Raw genomic sequence first — 14045 nt, 5'->3', positions numbered from 1 at the left:
CATGTAGCAGCCGTAGCTCAAAGCCAGCCACAGAAACTAGCTCTGGAATAGACAGAATATGAAGGAAATGACTGCCATAAAACCAGTGAGCCACTATGACCCTCCCTAGACTTGTTGGGGTCTTCTGCCCTAATCCATCCAATATCTTTTGAGGTGAGGCCATGTTGGGAGAAAGCAGCTACCCCAGAAGCAGCTGTATGGCAAATGAGTTGAAAAATCCACCATGTCATTAAGCTAAGAATCCACTCTGCAGTGAACAGGAGAACAGGAAATTCCCTAGCTTCTTAAAGCAGCACTCCCCCCACCAAAAAAAAACAACCCCTCTGTCTTAAAAGGCTTTCAGGATCTTCTATTCTTTCAAAGAATTGTAATGGAATTCTAAGTCAGCAACTATTTTTCTTTTAACGGTTGCTGAACACATTCATCATCACAATGCGAAAGACCCACACCACAGCGATGTCTGCAAGAAAAATTACTTGAACATAGCTAGCAGTAGGTGGAGTTTTCACATCAATATTACGATTTATAAACACTGCAAGGTTGGTACAGAATAATGATAAAAGGTTAGGCATGCCTCAGCTAGCATATGCTGAGATTTGATTTTCAATATTTGGTTTTCTTTGCTAAACCATCAAGTCCTGAAGCTACACTGTTTGCACCTCCAAATTAAAAACATGACACCACAAACTCTTTAAATTCTTACGCTGCTCTGCTTCAGTTGTTTGGCTTGACTGCCCCATATTCATCTCAGGTAGTCGAACTGGACTGCTGTTCTTGGCTCTGCTTTCAGCCAGACTAGAGGGGACAGAAAAAAAGCATTTTGGGTCACTATGTTTTTACAATACAGCTGATGTAAATACAACCACATTGTCATGGCTCGTAAGAAGGAACAGTCTTCACCAGCAGCTTCCAGGCTCCAAGGTCACGGCAAAAGTTCCTTCAGAGCATATAAAGGGCCCTTCTGAATTAGACCAAAGTCTCATCAAACCCCACATTCTCCTGCCCCGCCGCGCCCCCCCCCCCTTCATAACAGCAGCCAGCTGGGTGCTTCTGCAAAGCTCACAAGGAGAGCACAAAAGCAAAAACGTTCCCTTTGTTTGCTCACCTTCAAAGCCCTAAATGGCCTCAGCCCAGTATACCTGAAGGAGCGTCTCCATCCCCATCGTTCTGCCCGGACACTGAGGTCCAGCAGTTCCCTCCCTGTGAGAAGTGAGGTTACAGGGAAGCAGGCAGAGGGCCTTCTCGGTAGTGGCGCCCACCCTGTGGAACGCCCTCCTACCAGATGTCAAGGAAACAAACAACTATCTGACTTTTAGAAGACATCCAAAGGCAGCTCTGTTTAGGGAAGTTTTTAATGTTTGATCTTTTATCATATTTTTTAATATTCTGTTGAAAGCTGCCCAGAGTGGCTGGGGAAACCCACCAGATGGGTGGGGTATAAATAATAAATTATTATTATTATAGAAAAAATGTGGCTGTGAAGAAAACATGGTCACAATGAAGCTCAGCCTGCTGACCATATAACACTGAACAAAAAGTGAAGTTTGTCGTAAATCTGAACGGTGTCAGGGGACTTCTGCACTACTTCACTGCTCTGCAAGTGGATAGATAGCAGGCTGTCTCACCTGTTAGTCTGGAGTCCCTCTTCAGGATTGCTCTTCAGAGACACTTTGGACAATTCATCTAAGGCATTTCTGTATTCCTTACAGCTGAAGAGTAAAGCAAATACAGTGTGTTATACCAACTGCCTCCTGAGCTAGATGCACACTTGTGTCTGGGCTGCGGCATTTCAGATTGCAGGTGAGGGCTCACGAGGTGCAATGCCCCATTGCAGAGCCTCCATATAAAAAATGGGCATGTCAGAGAGAAGGTTTAATGAGACTGTTTCTTGGCATGCTAGTTTTCAATGGGGGGGGGGAGTTTATTAGGGGTGGGGAAGAAGGTACGTAAGAACATTCAACCACGTGAGCCTCATTCAACCTGAAGTGATAAGGACCCAGATACTAGGGAGGCCAAAGCCTATGGAAAGAAGCAAACAGAATTTTAAACTGCTTAATTAAGACACAATTAAGAGCTTCTGCTAGTGCTGTGTCTCTGGAGGCCCTAACTGCATATAAAAGGTAAAGATAAAGGGACACCTGACCGTTAGGTCCAGTCGCGGACGGCTCTGGGGTTGCGGCGCTCATCTCGCTTTATTGGCCGAGGGAGCCGGCATACAGCTTCTGGGTCATGTGGCCAGCATGACTAAGCCGCTTCTGGCGAACTAGAGCAGTGCACAGAAATGCCGTTTACCTTCCCGCCAGAGCGGAACCTATTATCTACTTTGGCGTGCTTTCGAACTGCTAGGTTGGCAGGAGCAGGGACCGAGCAACGGGAGCTCACCCCATCTCGGGGATTCAAACCGCCGACCTTCTGATCGGCAAGCCCTAGGCTCTGTGGGGTAAAAGTGTTACTGGTTTTACTTTTAGCCTGCCTCATCAAAAAACGTTCAAGCTTTTTTACACATGCACACCAGTCAAATGAACATCAGAAAGCCCACTCTTCAAAGCATGCTAAAGTCACTTGACATAAAGCCAGCCATCAAAAGGTCACTGGGTGTTTATGAAAAATGCTCAGGCTTGGCTAATTGTCAAAGGAAAGAGTTCCATTAGCCTCACCTGCTAATGTACCTAATATACAAGTCTCTAAAATATTATGAATCTTAGCAATATTCCTCATTGCACATGAAAGGATACAGAGGAGGAAGCACTTCATTTCCCAAACGTGGAGGTAAGAAGAAAAAGACACTGTAAACCAGAACACAGCAAACCAACATACCTGAGAGCAAAGGCTATGATGGAGCTTGGTTCCTTTTCACAGACGGCAATAGGGACACGTTCGTGCTCATACATTAAGTAATGCTTGTCAGGCTCACTGCATTGAGAGCACAACAGATTAAGCTATAATATATTATACGTTCAAAAACAAGCAATTCTACATTAACAGACCTGCCAGCCAAAAAGATAGCCGATAAATAAACTTTTCTTTGTTCAGGCTGTAGCAACATAACTGGAGCAGAGCTGAATTGTCAAACTGTAATGGTTTGCTACATATATATATATTTCTGTTCATGTTACAGAGGGATGTGTGTTTTGATTACAGTCATACCTCGGGATGAATACGCATCAGCTTAAATATTTTCGGGTTGCGCTCCACGGTGACCCGGAAGTAACGGAGCGCATTACTTCTGGGTTTCGCTGCTTGCACAGACGCTCAAAATGACGTCACGCACATGCGCAGAAGCGTCAAAACACGACCTGTTCACATGCAGTCACGTCTTACGTTCGTTTCAGGATGCAAACGGGGCTCCGGAACGGATCCCGTTCGCATCCACTGTACTGTTTTTATACTGATTGTGTTTCGTGGGTGTTGCTAACTACCCTTGCAACTGACCCAGAAGAGTGTGCTGTGTTTTGCAGAGGAAGGCTGCAGAAAATATGCAAGCAGTGCAGCTTTTCAACCCTTCTTAAACTAGCCAGAAGGACCATCGGATTGCACTAAAGGCCTTTCAAACCTGAGATCCTTTGCCAACCTGGTGTATTTTTAGTTTGTTTTCCACCTCGTGACATTTTTGTATGAAAGTGTGGTGTGTGTGTGTGTGTGTGTGTGTGTGTGTGTGTGTGTGTGTGTAATAAAGGAGACCTTTATATCAGAAGACCTTTTAGTGGCTGTTAGTAGGGGCCACTAGGCAGCCATCCCTGCGCTAAGCTTGAGCATTCAGTTGGCTACCTCTGACTATTACTCCATAGGAATGTTTATGAACATCATTTCACACACCCCACAGTCAAATGTATAAAGATAAGCAGCCACATGCAACACAGTCAAGACAGCAAAATTCGGCTACCTGGAAAAATACATGGTGCACTTGCTCCTAAGTAGTGTTGATTGTACTTACAAAGGGGATGGGATGGGACTGTAGCTATTTCCAGGTAACAAATTAGCTAGGATAGCTTTCATGGTGGACTTTTCTTTCACCTGGCTGTCCGTGGACCCCAACAAATGCCCATCAAAGACATCTGGAAGAATAATAAACCATACGTCTCTCAATATTGTTAAAACACCAGATCCAAGATTTGCTTATTCTGGGGACGTTCAGAAGTCACCTGTTATCTCTATTGTATTGATTGGTTCAGCTATTAAATTATTATCCAGTAAAGCCACTGTTTCTAGCAAGACGAGTGCAAAGAGATCACTATGATTTTAATATACCTCACGGTGCCAAAAATCAGTCTCGGGACTTTTGATAGTCTTGTGCTTGGGTCAACGTCAACAAAATGTACATGTCTAAAAAAACTCTGCAGTTCTGAAAAAAGAAGGCATAAGCCTACAAAACCTGAATGCTGAAAATGGAAAAACTCTCAGTGATGCTGAAATGCAACTCATAGAATCAGAGAGTTGGAAGAGACCACAAGGGCCATCGAGTCCAACCCCCTGCCAAGCAGGAAACACCATCAGAGCACTCCCTCCTCAACACCCCATTTTTGCTCACACAGTACACGTAGAAAGGGCATGTGCTAAAGGAAGAAATGGCAAGCCTGCCATGAAGGTAATTCATTGAATAAACGCATTTTTGGTTACGTGGTTCAGCCGGCAGGACGGGACGGGGAAGCAGAAGAAAGGCACTACTGAGGATGGTACCTTCTGAGCCGCTAGTGATGTCTGCTTCTGACTGTGCGTTGGCAAAAGAGGTTCCTCCTGTCAGCTGGTCCGACACGACTTCCGGAGGGGTAGGGAGCTGGAGAAGGGAAGAGCTTGTGGAGCTTTGGCTCGACAGGGTTGTCAAGAAACGGTCCTCTGCAAAATGGGGGCGGGGGGGGGGGGAGAGAACCATACACCCAGTTAATTACTTAAAAGCTGGCCCAACATACAAGCAGTATATTTCTGAAGGCATTCCCTATTTGCCTCTTGCAAATTATTTAGAATAGGTTAGAAAAAGGAAAATGGACACTCAAATAAGCATCCCTCTCATTTTTATCACTCGCATTACCCTTCATCTGCAAGAGGAAGCAGCCAATTCTTCCTATTATCTATCTATCTATCTATCTATCTATCTATCTATCTATCTATCTATCTATCTTTCTATCTCTATTTATCTTTCTATCCTTAAAATTCAATATAGCTAAACTTGTAGAAAAATGAATGTTGCAGTAAAAGGCGAAAGTTTTATACGATCTGAAGAGAAAACAGACTTTAAATAAAGAGGACTTTAAAAAATAAAAAATAAAAGGTAACAGCCAGGGTCAGGAGAGAGAAATAAGATCATAGGGATATCAGTAAGAGCGTTTTCTTAGCCTGAGAGAACCAAGATGCGGAAACTAAAAGAAAATGAGCTGAGATTTAGGCTTGGGTCTTCTGATGCCAGCTTATTTAATCCTGAACACGCATGACAGAACCGTCCAATTACACTGAAACAACCTTGCCATCTAAGATCTGGGGACTGAATTATTTTAAAAACAGAGATATTGGTGATGTTGCACTGAGAGTAAAATGGGCATTTTCTTCAGCTCACTGCCAGGCCTGCACAACTTGAGGCCAAGATGACTGCAGCTCACTAGAGCCGCAAACAGCAGCCTGCCAGGTATTCAGCAGCCCCCCCTCCCCCCACTTTTCCTGCCAACCCGGGACTTAAGTGGTCTAAGCGGGTCACAAGTTGTGTGGGCATAGCTTAACAGAGACACTGAATGAACCTATTACTCAATTCTAGGCAGTGTTCAAATTATGGGGCAAGGGAGGGGAGTCTGTCATTAAATCAACAAGCACTGCATGGCAGTGACACACAGCTAATAACTTTGAACTTTGAACTCTTGACCAGTGAAATCTCTGCACCAGCCAGACACTCACAGGAGGAGTCTGACTTTTTTCTTGGCTGGAATTTTCAGGAATTTTTTACTTGCTTTGTGAGAATATGAAAGGAGTGACAGTGTACTGCAATGGCAACAAATCAGTGTGATATTGCGGGGACGCTAAGCATTCCAAAAAGTGAATTTAAGTAAGCATAAGGGTACTGTGCAAAAGGACATTTCCATTTCCACATGAGACATTTCCTTTTCCTCATCTAACCCAAGGAATATTTATTAATAAAGTAAGGTAAAGGTAAAGGGACCCCTGACCCTGCTTTATTTGCCGAGGGAGCCGGCGTACAGCTTCCGGGATGCAAGCTTACTGAGGGGCATTCAGAGGCAGCCTAACAAGTAAATGAAAGGCTGAAGTTTCTTAGAGAAGGCAAACATACCTTTCTCGCCATTTTGTAGTGCTGGAGAAACATTGCGAGGAGAGGCATCCATTGAGCTGATCTGTGGAATAAAAAGTAATCTGCATTTGCCTGTTCTCCTTTGGACTCATTGGAGGCAATACGGATACCAAAACTTACACTGATATTGATACCCAAAAGTTACCTAACCAAAAAAAGTTACTCTGTTCATTTTACTGTGAAAACTGCAGTGGGCTTCAGGACTGCACACCTAGGCACACTTATTCAGAGGCAAGCAAGAACATAAAAACACAAGGAAAGCCCTACTAGATCAGACAAAAGATCAGTCAACTCCAGCATCCTGCTGTCACAGGGTTCAATCAGAGGCCATGAGGAATCCTGTAACTGAGTTCCTCTCCTTGGACTCACTCAGTGGGACTAGTCTCCAACAGGTTTCATGCTCAGCACTGAGCCATAAAATCAGAAGATGAAATAATCCCTGGAGTTTCAGGCTGTCATGCAATCTGTCAGCCCGTTTACTTGTATCACCCAGCAAGTCAGCTCATCAGCACCTGCATGGTGGGAACGCAACTAACTTCTAGCGTGTGCAGTGTTTTAGGAGCTGTGCCGGAAAAGCTCAGCCCGTGTCACATGTCCCCTCCAGAGACACTTCGGAGGCTCAGGAGAAGTGGTGGGGGAGGAGACACAAGCGACACTTGTTCATTCTGCGCATGCAAACCGGCCCCCCCCCCCCCCAGAAATGTGTGCTTCTCCTGTATGGAGCTGTGCCTCAGCAGACCTAGAACCTGAGTGGGGAGCCTGAACCCGAGTGGCCAAATGCAACCCTTGAGACTCTCCTCAGGCCACACCCTCTCCTTAACCTGCTCTGGGCTCTCTCCAGGTGCTTCTGCCTGGCTGGAGCGTGTCCTTCAACTGCGCAAACGCCTCTTGCTTGGCCTGTACAGATGGAGAGATGTGTGGGTGCATGTTTGCAGAAACCTGTGACTTTTCCATGGCTGGAATTCCTCCTACCGTACACAGGTGAGAACGGCACCTGTTCCTCTCTCCACTGTTTGCCCCTTGCTTTATTCACTTTTGCCAGGTGGCCTCTCTAAGGTTACTCATGAAAGGGGGGGGGCTTGGAGCTGGAAAATGTTCCCCACCCCTGGCCTAAGAAGAATTGCAGTTTCAAATTCATTACTATGAAGAACAGAAACCAGTACCTTGCTGTCTTCACCTTGCCTCAGTTTCCCAGGGCTAGGTGGCACTGAGGGGCGTTTCCGCCCTTTCTCTTGCTGGAAGAGATCTTGTAACCTACAAGAATAATAATAATAATTTATTATTTATACCACACCCATCTGGTGGGTTTCCCCAGCCACTCTGGGCAGCTTTCAACAGAATATTAAAAATATGATAAAAGACCAAACATTTAAAAACTTCCCTAAACAGGACTGCCTTCAGATGTCTTCTAAAAGTCAGATAGTTGTTTATTTCCTTGACATCTGGTAGGGGGGCGTTCCACAGGGCGGTTGCCACCACCGAGAAGGCCCTCTGCCTGCTTCCCTGTAACCTCACTTCTCACAGTGAGAACCGCCTGAAAGCCCTGGGCGCTGGACCTGAGTGTTTGGATTTAACAATGGAGATGAGATGCTCCTTCAGGTATACTGGGCCGAGGCCATTGAGGGCTTTCAAGGTCAGCACCAACACTTTGAATTGTGCTTAGAAACATACTGGGAATCAAAGTAGGTCTTTCAGGACCGGTGTTATATGGTCTCAACAGCCACTCCCAGTCACCAGTCTAGCTGCCGCATTCTAGATTAATTGCAGTTTCCGGGTTACCTTCAAAAGTAGCCCCACACTACCTTAATGTTTACAACAGGGTAAACTTTAAAAATGCTTTGATTCAAACATATATTTCAGTGGTTGTGTGGCTTATCTGTGAGCAGGATGTCTGTATGTTTACAGTAATGCCATCCCTCTCAAATTCACACTAGGGTCTACTTGAAAGACAGTTTTTGCAAAGAAATCCAGTACTTTTCAAAGCCTGTGACTGACAAATTGAAAGGGAAAACCCCCCTACTTTGTAGAGAAAGTTTACCAATAATAATAATAATAATAATAATAATAATAATAATAATAATAATTTATTTATATCCCACCCTCCCCAGCTGAAGCCGGGATGAGAGCAGCTAACAACAGTAAAATGATAAAACATTCTAAAATAATTTCATTATAAAATTAATTCCAATCAAATTAATGGCAACCATTCGGCTAGAAGTTCTGTGAGGTTTGCCAAAGTAGGGAGTCAGACTGTGCCTTGGCCAAAGGCCTGGTGGAACAGCTCTGTCTTGCAGCCCCTGCGGAAAGATGTCAAGTCCTGCAGGGCCCTAGTCTCTTGTGACAGAGCGTTCCACCAGCCACACCAGTACTGAAATTACGCACCAGCCAGGGCTATCCAATGGAGGGGGGAAATTGCAGGGGGCTGTGTCATGGCTGGTGATCGCAGGAGCACCAGAAATTTAATAGCTGCCACTCACTCACCTGTTATTCCAAGCTTGCAGCATCTCACAGAGGCTCTGTTTTTTGGCTATTAGAGATTCAGAAACCGACTGCAGCTGCTGAGGAGTGTCAAGGGACGAAGAAAGCATCCTAGCTTGGATTTTCTCTATCCAGTTGCGAAACTCGACTTCCTCCATCTGTCCAAGGACAGGGATACAAACATTGCAATGGCTCTTCTCGGGCAAAGACCTACCCATGACCTGTCTGCAATGTCTCTTCCTAGCAAGCTATCAAACACAGATCAAACTTCCAAGAAAGGGATGCTTATTTCTGCTGAAGACTAATACTGAGTCCTCAAAACCCATCTTTTTTTAAAAAAAAAAACAGCAGGGAAAGATTTACCGTAGCCAAGTACTTCAGCTACAACTCTGCCCCTCCCACTACTCTTTTTATTCATGATTTTCTATTTTATACATTTCAATAATTTTACAAGCATTTTAACATTTCGAAACTCAACTTCCTTCCCCCTCTTTCTGTGGTTCCTTAAATTTATTTTTTATATTTTCTGCATATTCCAAATTAATTTAACTTAATTATTCATTCATCTACTTTAAATGTATACGCTTATAAAACTGCAGGTTATTACAATAATCCTGCCAGGGTTCCTATCTGTTTACAACTTATTTGTAAATATTCAACAAACCATTTCCATTCTTTTATAAAAAGTTTGTTAATTTCTAATTTTCCCTGTAAGTTTTGCCATTTCTGCATATTCCATAAGTTTTTGTATCCATTCATCTTTCATCGAGACTTCTTCTTCTTTCCATTTTTGGGCAAATAACATTCTTCTGCCGTAGTGGCATACATGAATAAATTTCTATAGTTTGGATAGTTCTGTCCCTATAATTCCCAAAAGGAAAGCTTCTGCGTTCTTTTACAGATGTTATTTTAAACATCTTTTTCAATTAATTATATATCATTTCCCACTACTCTTTACTGAGAGAGAACTCAAGAACAATGCCCAAAGTGCTCATAGCTCCCCCAGAAGTTGTTAGACTACAACTCCCATCATCCCTAGCTAGCAGGACTAGCGGCCAGGGATGATGGGAGTTGTAGTCCAACCACATCTGGGGGACCCAAGGTTGAGAAGGGCTGGCTGAGAGTGTAGAACTGCTGTCCTCCACACGCCATTCTCTTCAGCCTCATGGAAACTGCACTCTGGCTCTGCTGGCTGTGATGCAAGAATCGGAAGCCTGCTACGTTTAGCAAACCTGTAACATTGCATATAATTAGCGTGCTTTTCTCCACAGAATACATCAAAAATATGTTACCTCCTTTTGGGCAAAAAGATCCTCCATCTTCTCCTCTCTTGATTTGCTAAAAGTATCTGTTTTCAGAGAGGTGAGGCGCTCATCCACGGCAATATATACCTGAGACACCCTAAAACAATGAGGCCAAAGTTTGGAACGGAAATGCACACCTTTTAGGTTTTGCCACAATACACCCAAATGTCCCTGTTGAGAATTTAATCTTGAATACTATGGGATGTGATTATACACCTGTTGAGCCTGAGCTACTCTAGGCAGCTTCACACATGGCATATACGAAACTTTGAGATAGCACAAAATCACGGGTATCCTCACAGAAATGTAATTACATGGTAAAACACACATGATAGCACATCTGTGCAGCTCATGGCTTTGGTTTTTTTGAGGTGAGATGCTTCACTGCCCTGCAAAACTTCTTTGCAGAACTATACAAAACGTTAAAACAAAACAAAATGCTTGATTTCCTTTGCATTACATAAATGCAATCAGAACTTGGATTTTGTCCAAGTGCAAAATGTCAGCTTTTTTAAATATAGAGTACACACAGCCCTGAATGCATCATAAAAGGTAAAAATAAAGAACCCCTGACAGTTAAGTCCAGTTGCAGATGACTCTGGGATTGCGGAGCTCATCTCACTTTACAGGCCGAGGGAGCCGGCGTTTGTCCGCAGAAAGTTTTCCGGGTCATGTGGCCAGCATGACTAAGCCGCTTCCAGAGCAGCGCACGGAAACGGCATTTACATTCCCACCGGAGCGGTACCTATTTATCTACTTGCACTTTTTGGCGTGCTTTCGAACTGCTAGGTTGTCAGGAGCAGGGACCGGGCAATGGGAGCTCACCCCATTGCAGGGATTTGAACCGCCAACCTTCTGATCGGCAAGCCCAAAAGGCTCAGTGGTTTAGACCACAGTGCCACCTGCTTACCTACAAATGCATCATAGCTGTTGTCTAAAGGAACTATAAGGCATGTCAGACTCCACCTATCAGATGTAAACATTCTTGCATTGGGGTAGAAGGCTCTCAAAGTTTAGATTTTACAACTATCACAACAAAGAGGTACACTTCTGAGATGCAAATGTGGATCTTGAATTAGGGGAAGGGCCAAGCCCCATTCTTATCGCTTATCACATCTCCCCACCAAGTCAGTCCATCTCACTGCCTCTTTGCTGAGAAGTGGCTGGAAGAAGGGACTTAAGGGGGATGTGAAGTTCTACCGACTGCAATATGTCAACACGTTGTAATTACTTTTCATAATCAAACCCCGAATCTGTATAGGGTCAGCGTTACATAGAATCATAGAGTTGGAAGAGACCACAAGGGCCATCGAGTCCAACCCCCTGCCAAGCAGGAAACACCATCAGAGCACTCCTGACATATGGTTGTCAAGCCTCTGCTTAAAGACCTCCAAAGAAGGAGACTCCACCACACTCCTTGGCAGCAAATTCCACTCTCAAACAGCTCTTACTGTCAGGAAGTTGACCTAGCTGTGCCCACAAGAATATCCCTGAACAGCTCAGAATATCCTGGAACACAAATCACAACTGCCACATCAGGAACAAACCACTGAGTTTCTTTTGGAGCAAAACAAACTGCAATCGCCGGTTCAGGCATAATGCTAAGCAAAGGACTGCGGTTTGTCGCTCCAACCTGCTCTAAGGGAAAGAGGAAATCAGGTGGCGTCTTGTGGCAAACCATAAACTATCAGTTATTGCAAGATGAGAACACGACCAATCCAATGCAGTTAAAGAGCCATAATGGAAACGCCATTATCAGGTTAGACATACACTAATCTGGAGGGGGAAGGGGAGAGAACATATGCAGATACTTACTTTTGAGAAAAATCCTTCAGGTCTTGAAGCATGGCAACTTTATGCGGAACCTGACGTTTGATGTAGATCTTGGGATTTGGAACGCACACTTCTAGCAACCGTATAGGAGAATAACTAGGAAGAGAACATAATGCATCTTCAAACTGGGCCACATTGTTAACGCAGACGTCGTTTTGTATGGTGTCTGAAATTCAGGACCCCTAAATTTTAACAAACTGGCTTGTGAATTGCCCGTAAGACCGAATCAGAAACGATGGTTTGAGGAGGACTGGAAAACACCAGTTTCTGCTAACGGCGGTCATGCCTCCTGCTCAAATACGGGAAAATAGAGAGGCTGGGATATGTTGAGTTGTTGGGTGCTAATATTTTATTCAGAACAAATAAACAAGAATAATTTAGGGGGGTGTAGCTTAGAAACTATGTTCTTTGTGTACCAGATTAAAAACAAGAGTGGGGTTTAAAAAATCACGCTTGAATGTTTATGCTATAATAATTATAATTATAATTTATTATTTGTAGCCCTCCGATCTGGCTGGGTTTTCCCAGCAACTCTGGGTGGCTCCCAACCGAATATTAAAAACACAATACAGTGGTGCCTCGCAAGACGAAAAGAATCCGTTCTGCGAGTCTCTTCGTCTTGCGGTTTTTTCGTCTTGCGAAGCAAGCCCATTAGCGGTTTAGTGGATTAGTGCTATTAGCAGCTTAGCGGATCAGCTGATAAGCGGCTTAGCGGATCAGCTGATAAGCAGTTTAGCAGATCAGCTGATAAGCGGCTTAGCGGATCAGCTGATAAGCGGCTTAGAAAAGGGGGGGAGGGGAAAAACCCGCAGGAACTCGCAAGACATTTTCGTCTTGCGAAGCAAGCCCATAGGAAATTCGTTTTGCGAAGCACCTCCAAAACGGAAAACCCTTTCGTCTAGCGGGTTTTCTGTCTTGCGAGGCATTCGTCTTGCGGGGCACCACTGTACAGCATGTTGAGCAGAGCAATCCTATATGGAGCCAAGGAGGAAGGGAGAAATGGATCCACTGCCTGAGATCAAGTCCTGCCAAGGCAGAAGGCTGGTGGGTGTCTCTTTCTTCCTCTGTGCTAGGCCAACTCTAGGTTGGCCTAGCTGAGGGGCCTGAGCACTGGTCTTCTCGGGGTATCTAAAGCTATCAGCACTCCACACCCAAAACGCCGTTTCAGGGTCATGTGCTACTGCAAACAGTAGCTTTTTGACCACCTGGGCAGAGTCAGGGTCTCTGCCACAGTGAAGCCCCACCCAACAGCCCGCATCTCCATCAGTGGACACTGGCAGAGGCACCTACATGCCATTCTGCCTGCCCTCCCTACCCCCCAACACCATCGCTGCAGTAGATAGGTTACAACTCTTCTTAGCATGAAAACAAAAGATGAAAGTAAAAATTACCTACATCAAAAGATTACCGAAATTTAGAATTATAAAAATTGTGATGGTGTTTTGCTGACCCACTAAGATTATGGCTTGTGGGCTTTATGATTTGGTATTCCACACATCCTAACAAAACTAATTGTGTTTGATTGTTTTCTTTCAATTGTTCTGACTATGTTTAACCCTTATTTGCTTTACTGGCTAATTCTACTAAAAATAAAAGTTATTATATTTAAAAGATGACATGTTACTCCATATATTCATGTATTTTTGATTACAGAGGTTTATACGAATATGTATTTCTTAAAATAAAAAGTAAATAAAATAAAATCAGGCCAGTTATCTCCTGAATTTGCAGAGGGAGGTAATTGTCGGAAATCAAGCCCATATCAGGAGAAACTGGCAACTCTCCCAGGCACCCGGCTTGATCTCCTGTTGACCTCCCTGGCTGCATTCCCCAGCAAGATTCAGGCTAGGTCGCAATAGGCGATCCTTCTCAGCGTGAGAAGAACACACACCCTCTTTCCTGCCCCCCCCGGCAGGGGAAAGAGATAGACAGAAATGTATTTACATGCCTTTATTTCTGTCTTTGCAGCATTACAAAAAACATGACTGCTCTCTTCAAGCTCCAGCAGTCTAGTGGCAAACACTTCCTGCACTTCCCGGACAGGAATAAACAGAAGAGCTCATATTACACTCTGAGCTAATTCCGGTGCTTCGCAGTGTGAATTGACTGTCCTTCTGTTTCCCACGGACAGTCCCAACATT

The 14045-nt window shown here is 44.3% G+C and overlaps 1 protein-coding gene across 8 annotated transcripts in view; it reads right to left on the bottom strand.

Annotated features, from left to right (window-relative positions):
* The window catches only part of PIKFYVE (phosphoinositide kinase, FYVE-type zinc finger containing), a 97347-nt gene that overhangs the window by 14419 nt on the left and 68883 nt on the right, over nucleotides 1-14045 (bottom strand). For all 8 annotated transcript variants that reach the window (XM_083702959.1, XM_083702961.1, XM_083702963.1 and 5 more), the window contains 10 exons: nucleotides 11887-12000; nucleotides 10060-10168; nucleotides 8771-8925; nucleotides 7453-7543; nucleotides 6272-6332; nucleotides 4678-4833; nucleotides 3935-4055; nucleotides 2818-2913; nucleotides 1626-1709; nucleotides 704-795 (listed from right to left, as the gene is read on the bottom strand). In XM_083702959.1, coding sequence (XP_083559085.1) covers nucleotides 704-795; nucleotides 1626-1709; nucleotides 2818-2913; nucleotides 3935-4055; nucleotides 4678-4833; nucleotides 6272-6332; nucleotides 7453-7543; nucleotides 8771-8925; nucleotides 10060-10168; nucleotides 11887-12000 — 1079 coding nt within the window. The remainder of the gene's footprint in view (nucleotides 1-703; nucleotides 796-1625; nucleotides 1710-2817; nucleotides 2914-3934; nucleotides 4056-4677; nucleotides 4834-6271; nucleotides 6333-7452; nucleotides 7544-8770; nucleotides 8926-10059; nucleotides 10169-11886; nucleotides 12001-14045) is intronic.

The sequence above is a fragment of the Podarcis gaigeae genome, assembly GCF_964106915.1.
Source record: "Podarcis gaigeae genome assembly, chromosome: 1".
Taxonomy (NCBI): Eukaryota; Metazoa; Chordata; class Lepidosauria; order Squamata; family Lacertidae; genus Podarcis; species Podarcis gaigeae.
This window is presented reverse-complemented; position numbering and strand designations above follow the sequence as displayed.